We start from the raw sequence: 20839 nt of genomic DNA on the forward strand, positions 1-20839 counted from the left end.
AAAAAATGCACTTGTGCATTTTCAACAATTTTGAGCTGATCTGATGACATTTTTTTTTTGTTTTGTTTTTGTTTTTTTTTTAAATTCTAAAAAAGATTAGGAATTATCAGCTGAATAGAAATAACTCTAAATTGTAGGGTCAACACAGTTTCCTAACAAGTTAATTAAGCCATCCAAATTACTAAAAATATTATTAATGAATAAAGTCAAAACATTATATGATGTTTCACCCACCATTCGTTCATTAAACCACCCCCAAATGCAAGAACTAGAGAAACATTACAACACTAACAAAATCCACCACTAAACCTTATGGGCACCATGGACTTCTACCCGGGCCACCATAAAAAAACACAGGATCAGCAACATAATCCACGATATATAAAATATCGTAGCAACGATACTCGTCTACATTGACATCAGTCCATTCGGGCATCATCAAAGGCCCATGGTTTTGTTCCACCCGCATGCGTGACATGGTCCCACAATTGTCAAAGATTGCCGGGGGAGTTTGACCATTGCCCATGGCCGTGGCCGTGTGGGGGTGTGTCTTGACCCTGGTGCTGTAGACCTCGCCACCCCACTTGACCTCGACCCCTTGGAACTTTAACAACTCAAAGAGCTCACTCGGCCAGTACCCTATGTCGATGTAGTTGCCATATCGAACCCACCAGTTGTTTGTCTCCGGGTCCTTGTAAATGTGGACGGTGATTACGTAGGGTAAACCATAGGGCTTAGTTACCGGATAAATGGCTGCACCAAGGGCTATCTTGTGGTTCACTTGAACGAACCCGGGACAGGTGAGGTCAAAGCATCCTGTTGTTCTTGAACCATCAGCCTGCACATACTTATAGCTAGGTTTAAAGAATAAATGGAATGGATGAGAGTAAAAAGTTATTTAATACCGTCCAATAAACATATAAACGAGTTTCATGATCGTTGTAAACGCTTGGATTTACCTAAAAAAACGTAGACCGCATATTCTTGTTAGGACCAAAAAACAAAACAGCCTACTGTGACATTATTCTAATCTAGTTACTGCTACACGATATAAATGGTTAAAACAGGTAACTTATGAAAACACCAATCAAGCTATACGTTCGGAAGTCCAATTAAAAGGCTAATATAGCCCGATTGGTGTAACTATATGAAAGAAAGACTTACCGCCCATCCGGTTTCAACAAGTTCGAAATCATAAGCACCACCATTCTTAATGACAACACGAGAGGTGCTATACTCGTCTTCCTTCTCAACGTAAGGAGTCCATACTTTCATGTCGACTTGAGCCCCCGAATAGCTGTATCCCTCTGTTATTACCTCAGACACCTATGCATCATCACCAAATTAAATAATAAGTAGATATCAAAACGTACACATATTAAATTCCTCCTGTAGCAAATGCATGCTGATATATAAATTAATCTAGTCCTTCTTCATGCACTAAAGACGATAAAACAACATAACACTTTTGTCTGGTATCTAAGATTCTAATATTTATGGTGATCAAATTTTCACTTCAGTATCACTAAAACATATTGAAACCTAGTACACACGCCTATATGTAGGATGAAGATCAAATAAGTACTCCTTCGTGTAAGGACCGTGAGAACCACTATCAGGTAATCAATTTTTTTTTTCTTTTTGGTACATATGTATTATGTGCCACTAACCATATGTTTATGTATTTGACATAATTTGGGGTGTAAAATAAAGCCATTGGACACAAGGGATTGTAAGCTAGTCGATGCAATCCAATCGTTGATGTCATGGGGTATGAAGAGGGGGAGATCGAATGGTAACATGGTAAGTAGTGCGAACTAGGGTTTTTCCCGGCGCAACGGGCAGGTTGGTAAAACCCGGGTAGTGGTAGCCCAAGTGTTGTTGGTCCCGGGTGTTAAAGGCGGTAAGTTGACACAAATTCGGTGAGTTTTAGTTATGTTTATTAAGGTACCGGAACTAAAACAAAATATAAAACGAAAAAATTATAAAAACTGAGGTAGACCAATGGTGTGATGTCAGTCAGTTTTTAGTAAAACTCATGCGTTAGTAAAACCCGAGCGTTGTCGATCCCGATCATTGAGGCGGCAAGTCTACGCAAATTCACTCAGTTAACATCATGTTTGTTATAGTACCAATGCTAAGAAGAAGAAGAAGAAGAAGAAGAAGAAGAAGAAGAAGAATATTGACATTTGGTTGGTTTCGTTACGTTACGATACCATAACTAAAACAAAATGCGGTATGCCGGTCTATGCAAATTCGGTCGGTCTCCGCTAACTTTGTTACGGTATCAAAACTAAAACATATAAAAACAAACAAAATTGACATTCAATTGATTGTTATTACGTTCTTTATGGTAGAAAAACTAAAAAAAAACAAAATTAAAAAAAAAACCTAAAATCCTAGGATCAATAGGTTGCCGCAAATTGACCCAATAGGGACTTTGGGGCACCAAAGTTCTTAATTATTTATTATATTATTAGATAATTCGGTGGGTTTCGGTTACGTTTGTTATGGTACCGAAACTAAAACAAAATACAAAACCAAATAATTATAAAATTGAGGTAAAGCAATGGGGTGATGTCAGTCAGTTTGTAGTAAAACTCAAGCGTTAGTAAAACCCGAGAGTTATCAATCCCGGTCATTGAGGCGGTAAGTCTACGCAAATTCAGTCAGTTAACGTCATGTTTGTTATAGTACCAATGCTAAGAAGAAGAAGAAGAAGAAGAAGAAGAAGAAGAAAATTGACATTTGGTTGGTTTCGTTGTGTTACAATACCATAACTAAAACAAAATGCGGTATGCTAGTCTATGCAAATTCGGTCGGTCTCCGTTAACTTTGTTACTGTATCAAAACTAAAACATATGAAAACAAACAAAATTGACATTCAATTGGTTGTTATTACTTTCTTTATGGTAAAAGAACTAAAAAACTAACAAAAAAAACAAAATTAAAAAATAAAAAAAAAAACTAAAACCCTAGGATCAATAGGGTGCCGTAAATTGACCCAATAGGGGCTTTGGGGCACCAAAGTTCTTAATTATTGATTATATTATTAGATAATTCGTTTCGGTTACGTTTGTTATGGTACTGAAACTAAAACAAAATACAAAACCAAATAATTATAAAAATTGAGGTAGACCAATGGGGTGATGTCAGTCAGTTTTTAGTAAAACTCAAGCGTTAGTAAAACCCGAGCGTTGTCGATCCCGGTCATTGAGGCGGTGAGTCTACGCAAATTCAGTCAGTTAACGTCATATTTGTTATAGTACCAATGCTAAGAAGAAGAAGAAGAAACTTGACATTTGGTTGGTTTCGTTGCGTTACGATACCATAACTAAAACAAAATGTGGTATGCCAGTCTATGCAAATTCAGTCGGTCTACGTTAACTTTATTACGGTATCAAAACTAAAACATATAAAAACAAACAAAATTGGCATTCAATTGGTTGTTATTACGTTCTTTATGGTAGAAGAACTAAAAACTTAAAAAAAAAACAAAATAAAAAAAAACTAAAATCCTAGGATCAATAGGGTGCCGCAAATTGACCCAATAGAGACTTTGGGAAACCAAAGTTCTTAATTATTTATTATATTATTAGATAATTCGGTGGGTTTCGGTTACGTTTGTTATGGTACCGAAACTAAAACAAAATACAAAATCAAATAATTATAAAAATTGAGGTAGACCAGTGGGGTGATGTCAATCAGTTTTTAGTAAAACTGAAGCGTTAGTAAAACCCGAGCGTTGTCGATCTTGGTCATTAAGGCGGTGAGTCAACGCAAATTCAGCCAATTAACATCATGTTTGTTATAGTACCAGCACTAAAAGAAACAAGAAAGAAGAAAAGAAAACATAAAAATAATTGACATTTCGTTGATTTCGTTGCGTTCGTTAGGGTACCATAACTAAAACAAAGTGTGGTATACTAGTCTACGCAAATTCGATTGGTTTTCGTTAACTTCGTTACGGTATCGGAACTAAAATATATAAAATGAACATAATTGGCATTCAATTGGTTGTTATTACGATCGTTCCGGTAGAAGAACTAAAACAAAAACAAAATTAAAAAAAAAACAAAAATCCTAGGATCAAAAGGTGGTGCAAAATGGCCCAATAGGAACTTTATGGCATCAAAGTTCTTAATTATTATTATTAGATAATAAGTATGAATAGAGATAACTGATGCTTTCACATGGGAAAAGTTGATGAGTTGGTCTATTGTAGAAAACTTATGATTTATTAAATTGCTAAATGATGGATAAAAATAAGTATACAGTGATATTAGGGTTTCCTTGTGTAAAAAACTGATGAGTTTTATTATAGAACTCTTAATTTATTTAAAAACTTTAAAGAACTCTTAATAGCTAACTTTTTTTATAAAAAAATTGTATGTTAACATTATCTTATTGTAGTTTTATCATTTTTATATCTATATTTACGATTACAATTATGAAAATTAGTTTTTACATATATCCATGTTTTTTTACACATACGTAAATTTGTTATTAAATAGATTTTATACATGTGAACTTGTGATTTATATATGTAATTAAAAATTTATTTTAAAAATGATAAAACTACTCTAAAATAATGTTAATATATAAAAAGTTAAAAAAATTGGTTGTTAAAAGTTCTTAAAGTTCTTAACTTTTTTAAGGTTTTGAAATGAAACCAACCCAAAAGAGAAGTACAGAGTGAGCCCAGAAGTCTTCACACACACCCATGGACTGAAATGAGCTATCCTCAGTAATATTCCATCTCGGGCGGTATATGTGATCGACTTCCTGCAAACACAAAGCAACGTTCTAGTCATCTAAACACTAATATGGAAGTCCGCGCCGCGGAGCAAAAACGAACTTATACCTGCGGAGAGCAAGCAGAAAAGTCAGCGCCAGCCCCACGAGAAGGCTGCGCCACGAAATCTCGTGGCGCTACAGGGCTTGCGCGGCCACCATCGGAGTCTTCAAAATTGACCTCCTCATCATCCTCTGTAACAGGTCTTTTCTCCTACGACTTGGAAAAATCAAAACCAGTCTCGCGAGGAGGGCTGCGCGCAGGAGGAGGTGAGGGAGGTCTCGACGTCGCTAGATTAGCGCGTAAAACAGCCTCCTGCTCCTTAGTAATCCCAATGAGGGGAGATTCAGTGCTTGCAGGAGCAGGAGCAGAACCAACGGCGCTGGCGCCGGCGCCAGCAGTGCCGCCAGCAGCTTGTGTGCCAGCTATAATTCCTATGAAAAAACCAACAAAGAGAAATGATTCATGACTTGATCTAAAAGAAAAAAGTCAGAAAATAAAAGCGCAATATATACCTTGGCGCACCGCCGTTCGCGAGTTAAACATCGCCATGAATGTGACATCTGCCCTATCCGACCCGACCCAGGTACCCGTTTTCGAATCCGATTCTTTTTATGGTTTAAAAGTTGATTATTAATCTTTGTAAATTTAACATTAAATAAATTATATATATTTTTATATTACCTACTAATAATAATAATTCCTTCCCGCCTCTTTCTCTTTCTTGTCGCCATCCCGCCCCCTTGTCTTTCTTGTCGCCATCCCGCCTCTTTTCTCCTTTGTCGCCGTCCCGCCCCTTTGCTTAACCCTTGAGCCTTGAACCCCTTTTTCTCTTAACCTCTTTGCTTGTCCTTTGGTTCTTCCCGCCTAAGGACGTCTGCGCAGCTCCACGCGCCAGACTCCTTACAAGGAAGCCTGCGTGATGACCTGTTGTTCCTGCGATACGCGAGGCGAACTGTTCTCGCAGCGCGCTAAGAATGGTAGTTCTTCTCGCAGCGCGCTAAGAACGGTAGTTCTTCCCGCGACGCGCTAAGGATTAGTAGTTCTTCCCGCGGCGCGCTAAGAATGGTAGTTCTTCCCGCGGCGCGCTAAGGATTTTAGTTCTTCCCGCGACGCGCTAAGGTTTGTTCTGTCTGCCTTCGCCCTCGCGCGTGCGCTCGTATCTTCTCGCGCTAAACCTTAAGTCTTTTCTTCTGCTTAGGTCTGCCTGTATTCTTTTGATATCTTTTGTTTGAGCTCTTTAGGTCAGTTCCGACATCTGTCCGAAAAGCCACTTTCGGCGCAGCATGCGCACCAATCCTATTGGTTGACAGAAAAAGTGACTGACATAATCTTTTGAAATCTTCTTTTGCATGCCTTGAACAGTGTTTTATCTGACTCCTCCCATGCTTTATTCTGTAACCTGTCAGCCCTTTTTCCTGTTCCCCTGCAGCTGCCGGCATATCTTTCCATATCTTTTGCTTTTGGATTCTTATGCTTTTTAATATCTTTTGCTTGATTTGATAAGATCTTTTCCTCTTTTCTAGGGATTGTGTTCCCTAGGGTTTGCCTATAAATATAGCTACTTTCTTAACACTTCACACACTACACTTAATCACTCCCCATATCTTTCTCCCTTTGCTCTCTGCCCTAATTCCTCAGCCGCCTCCACTCTCTTTGCCTCCGTCTTCTCTTCTGTTCTGCCCAGATCTCGGTAATTATAAATATATATTTTGTTTTTGTTTAACTAATCGATACTTAAGAAATAAAAACCAATCGTTAAACCAATAACCTCTTATTTATAGGTTAACTTGTGCTTATTTAAAAGTTGGCTCTTGCATTACCTTTCAACGCACCGTTTACATGTGAGTAATCTCGTACCTAATCCCTTTTTATTTTTAATGTTTTGGGATGTTCATGTGTTCGTACAAACTTGAGTCTTAAACTTGTTTATGAACTTTTGTCGCGCAAAACCCCATGTGTTATGGACGTAGACTTGGCTGTTTATTTGTATGTGTGGATCATCAACCGTCTTGTCGGCCTATTCCGCAGTTTTCATGGATCCATTAGATGAACACGGGAGAACTATCGTTTATGATTTCTCTTTTGTTTACACTTGCACAGTTTTCTTGTTTTTGTGCTCAATTGGGAGCACGGATTGAACTATGAGCTATGATCTAAGGCTTGATCACAATCTGATTACACCCTTGTTGAACACCAGTTATACACATGATGCGCGCAGATATTGTTATCTATTTATATCTATTAAACTTGATTTCTCACCGACACGCAAGTGTTGACGTTTTATTTTAACACATGTTCAGGTTTGCTGTAGCTGGAAGCTTGAGGACACATAGGATGTTTTCTTTTCTTTTGGACCTAGTTTAAAATGTAACAAGACAAGTTTATGTTAATTGAATATTTTGAGTTATGATATGATTTAAGTTACTTTATGTCATGTTCTGCGCGTGCGCAATGAAATGTATTTATTAAATATTGACACCCAAATAGTGTCGCGAGTAATGAAACAATACGTGGCGCCCCGATGTATAATCCGCCTTCGGTCGGGGTGTTACAGATTGGTATCAGAGCTCCGTGACTTTAGGATAGGTGGTTAGACGTAACGACCTAGAATACCTAAGAGTCCCTTTTCGCGCATGAGAAATATCTCATGTTTGCGCGCTAATTGTTAATTACTCGATATTTATAAAATATGCTTGCGTATACGCAGCACTTGATTTCATGTTTTATTCGCGATCTTTCGATTTTTATTAAATTTCAATTTATTTCTTTACTTACATATTCGTTTGTTGTGGGGATTGAAAATCCGAGAAGTCATGGTGGTACATGAATAGTTGATTTTCAATTACCATTAACTTTATGTTTTAAATTGAAGATTTGAAAAGTCATGGTGATACATGAATTGTCAATCTCCAATATTCATTTACTCGATATTTTAAATTGAAGATTTGAAAAGTCATGGTGATACATGAATTGTCAATCTCCAACATTCATTTACTCGATATTTTTAAATTGAGAATTCGGAAAGTCATGGTGATGCATGAATTGTCGATTTCCAATTCGAATTCATTACCTGTATTAAGTTTGCATTTAAATTTTACTTCAAAATTTGACAGCATTTAACTTCGCGAAACAAGCTTTACGACGGTATACTATGCGCTAAAACGATTTCCTATACCAAGATATTAACAAAAACTAAAACTTTTATAGAATGCCTCCGCTATCAGCTCGTTATCAGAGGAGAGAAGCCTCGCGCAGGCGTAGGAAGCAACGTTCCCAGGAAATGGCCGCCGCGATAGCCCAAGCCTTAAACCAAACTAATACCAACCCCTCCGGATACAATATTAAATCCTTTAATGCGGGTAACCCTCCGAAATTCACAGGACTTGAAGGAGCCACCGTAATGCTCCAATGGCTCGAGAAAATTGAGAACACCTTTCTCCATACCCAATGCCCTCCAGACCGACGAACCTTATATGCCTCTAGTGTCCTGGAATCAAGGGCGCTTACTTGGTGGAACGGAGTAGCTCATGCGCGTGGCGCAGAGGCTGCTTCTAGCATGCTCTGGGAGGAATTCAAGGAACTTTTGACAAGAGAGTTCTGCCCTCCCAACAAAGTAAAGCGCCTGGAGGAAGAGTTTTGGAACCTGAAACAGTACAGTGGCGAAGCGCGCGAGTACGCGACGCGCTTCCATGAATTAAGTTTGCTTGTCCCGCACCTAGTTACCCCTTCCCGCCGAGCCATCGAGAAGTTCCTTGGGGGTCTCCCCATGGAAATCCAAGATTCTGTATGGGCCAGGAACCCACTAACCCTCTCTGACGCCATCGAGTTGGCCGCTGTGCTCAGCGACAACCATGTCAGGGCAGGAACCCTGTTCCTGCGGGGAGCTGAGAAGACCAAACCCACCAAGACTGTCCCAGAACCAACAGAAACCAAGCCAGAACCCTCAAACCGTAACAACCTCAAGCGCAGGCGCAAAGCCTATGCGCTTACCAGCCCGCCCATTGTCCAGCAACCCACCTACCAACCTCCAGTTTACGCGCCTAACCCACTGTCGACCTACCCAACACCTCCTGTAGTCCACAACTATGCCTTAACCAATCCAGCACTCCCTGCACCGTCAACTAAGAAACCCTACACAGGAAACCAACCCTTTTGCCCAACCTGTAGACTTCACCACCCACCTCAAGTTCCGTGTCGACAATGTAACCGATGTGGCCGTACTGGTCACACTGCTGAAAACTGTAGAGTCCTTCCCTCCAACCCAATTGCACAAACACCACCAACCTACCTGCAGAACCCACAACCAACATACCCTAATCCACGACCCAGGTCGTGCTATAACTGCGGTGATCCCAGTCATTTCCGGAACGCGTGCCCGAGACTACAAGTTCAGATTACGCAAGCGAACCCAGTTAACCAAATTTCGAACCAAGTGACGCGCGGCCGAGCTTTTAATATAACCGCGCACCAAGCGCAAGCGAATAATGACGTGGTTAATGGTACATTTTTACTTAACGGACAATATGCATCCATACTTTTTGATACTGGCGCCGATAGAAGTTTTATTTCTCGCGCATTTGAGCAGAAACTTGCGCGACCGCGCATAAACTTAAGCGAAAACTTTTCAGTTGAATTGGCTAATGGTGAAACTATTTTAATAAACTCCGTGATCAAAGATTGCACGCTTAACCTTAACGAAAACGATTTTCTAATCGACCTCATTCCTATGCCGCTTGGAAGCTTTGATGTTATTATCGGTATGGACTGGCTCTCGCAAAATCGCGCCGAAGTTGTTTGCGCCAAAAAGATGATTCGCATTCCTCGAGAAAATGGTGATCTGCATATCTACGGCGAGAAACCATCTAACGGTCTTAAACTAATGTCATGCACTGAAGCCCGAAGACTTTTGCGGAAGAAATGTGTTGCATTCTTAGCCCATGTGGTCAAACCCGATGAAGGAAAGAAGAAACTCTCTGAAATCCCCATCGTGCGTGACTTTCCTGAAGTCTTTCCCGATGATCTTTCTGGTTTACCTCCCGCTCGGGAAGTCGAGTTTCGTGTTGATCTTGTCCCTGGTGCATCCCCCGTAGCCAAATCTCCTTATCGTCTTGCGCCCGCTGAAATGCAAGAATTAGCAAGTCAACTCCAAGAGTTGACCGCTAAAGGATTCATTCGCCCTAGCTCTTCGCCCTGGGGTGCTCCGGTGTTGTTCGTTAAAAAGAAAGATGGTACGTTTCGCATGTGTATTAATTACCGCGAGCTGAACAAGCTCACCATTAAGAACCGGTATCCCTTACCGCGTATTGACGACCTCTTTGATCAACTCCAAGGTGCCTCTTGTTTCTCCAAGATCGATCTCCGTTCTGGCTATCACCAGTTGCGTATCCGCGAAGAGGATATTCCCAAGACTGCTTTTCGAACCCGCTATGGCCATTTTGAATTCTTGGTCATGTCCTTCGGTTTAACCAACGCACCCGCCGTTTTCATGGATCTAATGAATCGGGTGTGTAGGCCTTTCTTGGATAAATTTGTGATTGTGTTTATCGATGATGTTCTGGAGTATTCTAAAACCAAGGCCGAGCATGAGCAACATCTTCGGTCGGTGTTGCAAAAGCTTCGAACCGAGCAACTCTTTGCCAAACTCTCCAAGTGTGAGTTTTGGTCGGATGAAGTACAGTTCCTTGGTCATGTTGTAAACAAGATGGGTATTCATGTCGACCCATCCAAGATTGAAGCAATCAAGAACTGGATTACGCTATCCACTCCTACCGAAATCCGTTCCTTTTTGGGCTTAGCTGGTTACTACCGGCGATTCATTTCGAACTTCTCAAAGATCGCTTTGCCTTTAACAGCTTTAACGCACAAAGGCAAACCGTATATTTGGGGCTCGAAGCAAGAAGAAGCCTTTCTGAAGCTCAAGCGATTGTTGTGTGAAGCTCCTGTTCTAGCATTACCTGAGGGTAATGATGATTTTGTCGTGTATTGTGATGCCTCCAACCAAGGTCTCGGTTGTGTACTTATGCAACGAGGCAAGGTTATCGCTTACGCGTCTAGGCAACTTAAAATTCATGAAAAGAATTATACAACTCACGATCTCGAACTTGGTGCAGTTGTATTTGCCTTGAAAATCTGGAGACACTACCTCTATGGTACTAAGTTTATCCTTTACACCGACCATAAAAGCCTTCAGCATATTTTTGATCAAAAGGAACTTAACATGAGACAACGTCGATGGAACGAACTCATCAGCGATTACGATTGTGAGATCCGATATCACCCTGGAAAGGCTAATGTGGTAGCTGATGCGCTCAGCCGAAAACCCAGCCAGCTTAACTGTATCTTGCCGCGCACGCAGCTTCACTTCGCGCCGATTCAAAGCAACCTTGAATCACGCATTCGCGACGCGCAGCGCGCATCCATCAGCAATGGCAACCTTCGCGCCGAGTTATCGTGTGGCGCGGAAGCGCATTTTGTCCCTAATCTGAGTGGAATTCTCTGCTATCTCAATCGCATCTGGATCCCGAATGATGAGAATCTTCGCTCTGTCATACTGAGTGAAGCGCACAAATCTCGGTATTCAGTTCATCCTGGTGCTGACAAAATGTACAAAGATTTGCGCCTTTCTTTTTGGTGGCCTGGTATGAAAAAGGATATTGCTGTGTTCGTAGCTAAATGCCTAACTTGTTCTAAGGTAAAAGCTGAACATCAACGCCCATCTGGTTTGCTCGAACAACCTGAAATTCCTACGTGGAAATGGGAATGTATAGAAATGGACTTTATCACCAAGTTACCCTTGACCGCAAGCAAACATGATAGTATTTGGGTAATAGTGGATCGATTGACCAAATCTGCCCACTTTCTGCCCATTCGTGAAACCTACCGTGTTGAACAACTTGCGCATCTTTATGTCAAGGAAATTGCCTGCCGTCATGGTACTCCCTTGAGCATCATATCCGATCGCGATGGCCGTTTTATATCTCGCTTTTGGAAATCTCTCCAATCTGCGCTAGGAACTCGTTTGGACATAAGTACTGCATATCATCCTCAAACTGACGGACAGTCTGAGCGAACCATCCAAACCCTTGAGGATATGCTTCGATCTTGTGTTCTTGATTTTGGAGGTAATTGGGATTCACACCTACCTCTGGTCGAGTTCTCTTATAATAACAGCTATCATTCCAGCATCGGTATGGCCCCATTTGAAGCACTTTACGGTCGAAAGTGCCGTTCACCGATTTGTTGGAACGAAGTGGGTGAAGTTCAAATCACAGGACCCGAACTAGTTCAAGAGACAACCGATAAAATCGCCAAGATCCGTGATCATCTGCTGACTGCCAGAAGCCGACAGAAGAGTTACGCAGATCGCAGGCGGAAGCCTCTCGAATTTCTAGTTGGTGATCTTGTTCTCCTCAAAGTGTCGCCCTGGAAGGGTGTTGTCCGCTTTGGGAAGAAAGGTAAGCTTGCACCTCGTTATGTTGGTCCGTTCAAGATTCTCGCGAGGGTGGGAAAAGTTGCCTACAAGCTAGACCTGCCGCCCGCGCTCAGCAATGTGCATCCAACTTTCCATGTATCCAATCTCAAGAAATGTTTAGCTGACGAGAACCTCCACATACCACTTGATGAAGTTCAAGTTGATGAGTCTATGCATTTCGTTGAGAAGCCTGTTGAGATTATGGATCGCGAGGTAAAGCAAACCAAGCGCAGTCGCATCCCTATTGTTAAAGTTCGTTGGCAGTCCAAGCGCGGAGCCGAGTTCACTTGGGAAAGGGAAGATCAGATGAAGATCAAGTACCCGTACCTTTTCTCTGCGCAACCTACTTCGAGATAAATTTCGGGACGAAATTTCTTAAAGTAGGGGAGACTGTGACATCTGCCCTATCCGACCCGACCCAGGTACCCGTTTTCGAATCCGATTCTTTTTATGGTTTAAAAGTTGATTATTAATCTTTGTAAATTTAACATTAAATAAATTATATATATTTTTATATTACCTACTAATAATAATAATTCCTTCCCGCCTCTTTCTCTTTCTTGTCGCCATCCCGCCCCCTTGTCTTTCTTGTCGCCATCCCGCCTCTTTTCTCCTTTGTCGCCGTCCCGCCCCTTTGCTTAACCCTTGAGCCTTGAACCCCTTTTTCTCTTAACCTCTTTGCTTGTCCTTTGGTTCTTCCCGCCTAAGGACGTCTGCGCAGCTCCACGCGCCAGACTCCTTACAAGGAAGCCTGCGTGATGACCTGTTGTTCCTGCGATACGCGAGGCGAACTGTTCTCGCAGCGCGCTAAGAATGGTAGTTCTTCTCGCAGCGCGCTAAGAACGGTAGTTCTTCCCGCGACGCGCTAAGGATTAGTAGTTCTTCCCGCGGCGCGCTAAGAATGGTAGTTCTTCCCGCGGCGCGCTAAGGATTTTAGTTCTTCCCGCGACGCGCTAAGGTTTGTTCTGTCTGCCTTCGCCCTCGCGCGTGCGCTCGTATCTTCTCGCGCTAAACCTTAAGTCTTTTCTTCTGCTTAGGTCTGCCTGTATTCTTTTGATATCTTTTGTTTGAGCTCTTTAGGTCAGTTCCGACATCTGTCCGAAAAGCCACTTTCGGCGCAGCATGCGCACCAATCCTATTGGTTGACAGAAAAAGTGACTGACATAATCTTTTGAAATCTTCTTTTGCATGCCTTGAACAGTGTTTTATCTGACTCCTCCCATGCTTTATTCTGTAACCTGTCAGCCCTTTTTCCTGTTCCCCTGCAGCTGCCGGCATATCTTTCCATATCTTTTGCTTTTGGATTCTTATGCTTTTTAATATCTTTTGCTTGATTTGATAAGATCTTTTCCTCTTTTCTAGGGATTGTGTTCCCTAGGGTTTGCCTATAAATATAGCTACTTTCTTAACACTTCACACACTACACTTAATCACTCCCCATATCTTTCTCCCTTTGCTCTCTGCCCTAATTCCTCAGCCGCCTCCACTCTCTTTGCCTCCGTCTTCTCTTCTGTTCTGCCCAGATCTCGGTAATTATAAATATATATTTTGTTTTTGTTTAACTAATCGATACTTAAGAAATAAAAACCAATCGTTAAACCAATAACCTCTTATTTATAGGTTAACTTGTGCTTATTTAAAAGTTGGCTCTTGCATTACCTTTCAACGCACCGTTTACATGTGAGTAATCTCGTACCTAATCCCTTTTTATTTTTAATGTTTTGGGATGTTCATGTGTTCGTACAAACTTGAGTCTTAAACTTGTTTATGAACTTTTGTCGCGCAAAACCCCATGTGTTATGGACGTAGACTTGGCTGTTTATTTGTATGTGTGGATCATCAACCGTCTTGTCGGCCTATTCCGCAGTTTTCATGGATCCATTAGATGAACACGGGAGAACTATCGTTTATGATTTCTCTTTTGTTTACACTTGCACAGTTTTCTTGTTTTTGTGCTCAATTGGGAGCACGGATTGAACTATGAGCTATGATCTAAGGCTTGATCACAATCTGATTACACCCTTGTTGAACACCAGTTATACACATGATGCGCGCAGATATTGTTATCTATTTATATCTATTAAACTTGATTTCTCACCGACACGCAAGTGTTGACGTTTTATTTTAACACATGTTCAGGTTTGCTGTAGCTGGAAGCTTGAGGACACATAGGATGTTTTCTTTTCTTTTGGACCTAGTTTAAAATGTAACAAGACAAGTTTATGTTAATTGAATATTTTGAGTTATGATATGATTTAAGTTACTTTATGTCATGTTCTGCGCGTGCGCAATGAAATGTATTTATTAAATATTGACACCCAAATAGTGTCGCGAGTAATGAAACAATACGTGGCGCCCCGATGTATAATCCGCCTTCGGTCGGGGTGTTACAGATTGGTATCAGAGCTCCGTGACTTTAGGATAGGTGGTTAGACGTAACGACCTAGAATACCTAAGAGTCCCTTTTCGCGCATGAGAAATATCTCATGTTTGCGCGCTAATTGTTAATTACTCGATATTTATAAAATATGCTTGCGTATACGCAGCACTTGATTTCATGTTTTATTCGCGATCTTTCGATTTTTATTAAATTTCAATTTATTTCTTTACTTACATATTCGTTTGTTGTGGGGATTGAAAATCCGAGAAGTCATGGTGGTACATGAATAGTTGATTTTCAATTACCATTAACTTTATGTTTTAAATTGAAGATTTGAAAAGTCATGGTGATACATGAATTGTCAATCTCCAATATTCATTTACTCGATATTTTAAATTGAAGATTTGAAAAGTCATGGTGATACATGAATTGTCAATCTCCAACATTCATTTACTCGATATTTTTAAATTGAGAATTCGGAAAGTCATGGTGATGCATGAATTGTCGATTTCCAATTCGAATTCATTACCTGTATTAAGTTTGCATTTAAATTTTACTTCAAAATTTGACAGCATTTAACTTCGCGAAACAAGCTTTACGACGGTATACTATGCGCTAAAACGATTTCCTATACCAAGATATTAACAAAAACTAAAACTTTTATAGAATGCCTCCGCTATCAGCTCGTTATCAGAGGAGAGAAGCCTCGCGCAGGCGTAGGAAGCAACGTTCCCAGGAAATGGCCGCCGCGATAGCCCAAGCCTTAAACCAAACTAATACCAACCCCTCCGGATACAATATTAAATCCTTTAATGCGGGTAACCCTCCGAAATTCACAGGACTTGAAGGAGCCACCGTAATGCTCCAATGGCTCGAGAAAATTGAGAACACCTTTCTCCATACCCAATGCCCTCCAGACCGACGAACCTTATATGCCTCTAGTGTCCTGGAATCAAGGGCGCTTACTTGGTGGAACGGAGTAGCTCATGCGCGTGGCGCAGAGGCTGCTTCTAGCATGCTCTGGGAGGAATTCAAGGAACTTTTGACAAGAGAGTTCTGCCCTCCCAACGAAGTAAAGCGCCTGGAGGAAGAGTTTTGGAACCTGAAACAGTACAGTGGCGAAGCGCGCGAGTACGCGACGCGCTTCCATGAATTAAGTTTGCTTGTCCCGCACCTAGTTACCCCTTCCCGCCGAGCCATCGAGAAGTTCCTTGGGGGTCTCCCCATGGAAATCCAAGATTCTGTATGGGCCAGGAACCCACTAACCCTCTCTGACGCCATCGAGTTGGCCGCTGTGCTCAGCGACAACCATGTCAGGGCAGGAACCCTGTTCCTGCGGGGAGCTGAGAAGACCAAACCCACCAAGACTGTCCCAGAACCAACAGAAACCAAGCCAGAACCCTCAAACCGTAACAACCTCAAGCGCAGGCGCAAAGCCTATGCGCTTACCAGCCCGCCCATTGTCCAGCAACCCACCTACCAACCTCCAGTTTACGCGCCTAACCCACTGTCGACCTACCCAACACCTCCTGTAGTCCACAACTATGCCTTAACCAATCCAACACTCCCTGCACCGTCAACTAAGAAACCCTACACAGGAAACCAACCCTTTTGCCCAACCTGTAGACTTCACCACCCACCTCAAGTTCCGTGTCGACAATGTAACCGATGTGGCCGTACTGGTCACACTGCTGAAAACTGTAGAGTCCTTCCCTCCAACCCAATTGCACAAACACCACCAACCTACCTGCAGAACCCACAACCAACATACCCTAATCCACGACCCAGGTCGTGCTATAACTGCGGTGATCCCAGTCATTTCCGGAACGCGTGCCCGAGACTACAAGTTCAGATTACGCAAGCGAACCCAGTTAACCAAATTTCGAACCAAGTGACGCGCGGCCGAGCTTTTAATATAACCGCGCACCAAGCGCAAGCGAATAATGACGTGGTTAATGGTACATTTTTACTTAACGGACAATATGCGAGGAACTTGAGGTAAAAAAATTTAAATGCGGATGGGAACCACACCAGCCTTAATATAAAAAAATTTCTCAGACCAGTCATGAAGGCTTTTGAAGGAAACAGTGCAGCACTTGACCTTCTGACTGCGAGGAATGAACGAGAACCAAGAATCTTGGATTTTTGGCTTATAAAAATATTGAAAGCGCCGAGGGGTGGGCTCCTCGCGCTGAGCTTTGCACATGAACTCAAAATGAGTCATGCGCACAAGTCCAAAAGGATGGACTTGGGATATGTGAATCCCATGAAATTGAAGCAGCGCACCCATAAACCTTGTCATCGGGAGACGAAGGTTGCAGTGAGTGAAAAAATGGCAGTATAAGGAGATATAGCCGGTGGGCGGATCTGCCGCCGTTTGCCCGGCCGCCGGGAGCAGACAGCCGTACTCAGGGAGAAAACCCTGAGAGGCGATGAGACTGTCGAAATCAGACTGTCTCAATTTGCAGGGAATCTCATCCCACCTCTTCACTGTCTTGCCCTTCCCCACCTCCTCCGACGAGGCCTCGGCAGCTCGTTTTCCCTTGCCGGTCTTCTTCAAAGTGGACATGACTAATGATTTTACACGGCGTTTGCTGGGGGAGATTGTGGCGTCTGGGTTATCAGACATACAACTGTGAATCAAACAGAGGTTACTTCAAGAACGGAAATCTGGAAGCAAAAGACAGGCTCTTAATCGGAATAAAAATGGAAGGAAAGAAAAAGCTCTGAAATAACAATGAAGATGAAGAATAACAACTCAAAAGGCTTGCTTTTATAGGCCCAGGAGAGAGAGAAACAGGTACTGATCAGAGTTCACGCGCCCCCACTCGCAGGTGCAGGCCAACGCGAGCGCGACACGTGTTCCTGACACTGTGTGAGGGGATATAAAAGGGAACGAAACAGGTACTGATCAGAGTTCACGCGCCCCCACTCGCAGGTGCAGGCCAACACGAGCGCGACACGTGTTCCTGACACTGTGTGAGGGGATAGGAAAGGCAACTGTAGCACCTCGAGCACACGAAAAGTCTGACACATGTCTCCATCTCTGACGCATGTCAGCACCAACCAACCACGTACATGGACGATTCATTTCAACCAAAAGGGTAGAATTTCGCGCAACGATGAGAAATAAAAAAGGAAAAGACAAACCCTATTAAAAGAACTATTAAGTCTAATATCTATCTTACCTCGCTCGCGCGAAACAAGACACACATTAGACTGGGGGGGCTTGAAGAGGTATGTACCCGCCTTAACATCGAGCGGGGCGGGTCAACCCACAAGATATAGACAAGAGGCTTGAAATCAAGATATCATGAAGGCATAAAACCAAAACCTATGCGCATGGCGCATATCACATATGCTCACGCATCACATATGCTCACGCATATCACATATGCTCACGCATCACATATGCTCACGCGTATCACATGCTCACGCACCATATATGCTCATGCATATCACATCTGCGCGTGGCGCATATCACATGCTCACGCATCATATATGCTCACGCATATCACATCTGCGCGTGGCGCATCTGCGCGTGGCGCATATTACATATGCTTGCGCATATCACATCTGCGCATGAAACATCTGCGCGTGAGAATAAAGAGAAGACCTCGCGCATCCTCAGGATAGGCGCATATCACACATGCACATAATCAACCTCGTCCTTATCCAAATCAGGATAAGGACAACCTTGATTGTGCTCGTCAGACAACCTTCCAGAAGGTATCCTTTAAGGAATAAGAATATGCTGATGTTGATAGCTGCCAATGAAAGGTGGACAACTCAGCAAAACCCATGTGCTACCACGTGATTGCACATGGGTCAGGTGAAATACCTGGGTCAGAGAATAATCAATGAAAAAGCACCAGGTGTCCTAAGGACACGTGGCGCAAAGCAATAGGAGAAGGCCAAAAAGGCCCTAATGGGATCTGAGCCCAATCATTGGAAACCCTAACATTATAAATACCACACCACCTCCACAAGGGGAGGTAAGCAAGAAAATACATTTCAATTCCTTACTCACTCTCAGATTATTATTATATTCTCCTACAATCTCTTATTCTCACACCGGAGGGTTACCCCAAAGAGGACCCCTCTGTCCCTTTCTGAGGGGTAAGTTCACGGTGCTGCTCGTTTTGTAGGTGGAAGAATTCATACTCCGGAGAACCATCGGTGAAATAGCATACTCATACCCGAGGAAAGTTGATCGTCTACCAGTGAGCCGATCCACGTTTCTTCATAAATATAACATTATTTTTTAAATACAAGTGAGAATTAATACATAGTATGTAAGAGAAACAACAATGCAAAAAGAATTTGACAAAACAAAGCAAAAATTAGACTTTTGAGATTCAAAAAAATATTAAGTAACAATGATAACTAATGGAAGTGATCGATTAAAGTTTGATTACCAACCGAATGATTCACCGGGGAGTTTGTGGCGTTCTCCAATGTTGTCTCTTGATACCTTGGTTCACTAGGTTTCTTTCTCCCATAGGCATGATCGTTATTGTTTAAAAACTTGTTTTGGATTCGTCGAATAAGGATTGTTCCTTCGGGACAATTTCCACTTCTTTGCCACAATTGTGATGTTATCGGTATTGTCACGTCTTTCATTTTTTTAATATCGAGCTCTTCTTTCAAAATAGTCTCATTTCTCTTCAAAACCTTTGTAGGTGCCATCTAATGAAATGGCAATGGTACATTAGTTAATAGAAGTAAACACTTTTTCATTGTTTGTACTAGATTTGTAACTTTCTAGTATGTGTGTTTTTAGTCGGGTTAGGGAAAATTATGGCTTTTCACTAGTTGTGTATACCTGTGTGTGTGTATGTATGTATGTCAAATTAAGATGCCTACTTAGTGCTTAATTCATTCTCTAGGCCCACTAAAACACACATTAACATGTCTTCTAAGGAGGTCATACGGACCCAATCAGCCCAGTTCAAGAGGCCAACAAGTGAAACGACCCAATTTGTGCCTAATTGATTGGATCGCTCAATATATAAGCATGACGATAGGGAGAGCGAGGGCGTGAATGAATTTGATAAACATGTTATTCTCCACATCTTCTATGTTACTCGTTTTGTTGTTTCAATTATCAGTTGTAATCCTTTCAGAAAGTACTAGAAATCTAATCTATTGTTTCTAATTTGATTAGTGTTGGTTGTGTCAATAACGATTCGCAATAGCACTCGAAATAGTTTTTCACAAATTCCGTTCCATACAAAGTACAAACTACAATACCAAGTAATATATGATGCTTCTGTTGGTGCATTAAATAAACACACTTCTTATTTTGATGACTATAAAAACATAAGATCGTTATAAAGTAAACCAAAGCTTTAAACAGTAAATCAATGTTTATAAAAGTTTCGGTTGATGAGCTACGACATAGAAATTCTTAGTTAAAAGTGCAACAAGTTTTGTAAGAAAACCAAGAGAGTAAATTAAGAACAGAGTTACTATAAAAGAATTCAAATATATTTAGAGTGTCTATAGACCTTATTAATTTTTATAAATGATGGTATTCTTATGATTATCAACACCTAAAATAGATTTGGCTTTTTTCTCAAGTTTTCCCATCCATACATAATATCATATTGTATCTCATTGTATTCTACATGACTAATGAAATAGATTTGGCTTTTCTTTCTCTTATTTCTTTGCTATTAGGCTAATAGATGTAGCAAAACTCTTAAAAAGAGTGAATGTGTGTGCATAATTTGTCAAGATGGAAAGAAGCACCTAATGGATTGAAAATGCTGAAGCATTGACGTGAAAACCTCAATAAATGTTCTATGAAGTTATCAAAATGCGTATGAACCAATATATCCGGTCAAGCATAAATCAGAAGATATTCTGATAAAGAGGCATATGAATTCGATAAAAGTTTTTCATGTTTTGATCAAAATTTTACTCTTAAAAGTTCACTATAATCATAGTTTACAGTGACGATGTGCACATCATCGAGAGAAACTGTCGAGCTTTTAAAGGGAGAAATTTTGAAAGACGTTAACATGGTGTGATTATTGCTCGACTCGTAGTTCGAGTATATGTGTAATTATATATTTATCAATCCATCAAAGTACATCTAGAAGATGTAACATTATGGGTTCAGAAGTACCATAATTAAATGTATATGTGCATTATTATTTATTGCTAACAATACATGATTTTTATA

At 41.4% G+C, this 20839-nt stretch overlaps 1 protein-coding gene across 1 annotated transcript; it reads right to left on the reverse strand.

The window, feature by feature from the left end:
- Nucleotides 1-310: 310 nt before the first annotated feature.
- Nucleotides 311-19338, reverse strand: LOC143586030 (protein neprosin-like). Its single transcript, XM_077067675.1, has 3 exons — nucleotides 19072-19338; nucleotides 1165-1326; nucleotides 311-838 (listed from the first exon to the last, which is right to left on the reverse strand). Exons 1-3 carry the CDS (start codon nucleotides 19336-19338, stop codon nucleotides 311-313), a joined length of 957 nt encoding a protein of 318 aa, XP_076923790.1.
- Nucleotides 19339-20839: the final 1501 nt, after the last annotated feature.

Source organism: Bidens hawaiensis, unplaced genomic scaffold (genome assembly GCF_021521415.1).
Source record: "Bidens hawaiensis isolate Kalapana, Puna unplaced genomic scaffold, B.hawaiensis_p1.1 tig00034277_1, whole genome shotgun sequence".
NCBI lineage: Eukaryota > Viridiplantae > Streptophyta > Magnoliopsida > Asterales > Asteraceae > Bidens > Bidens hawaiensis.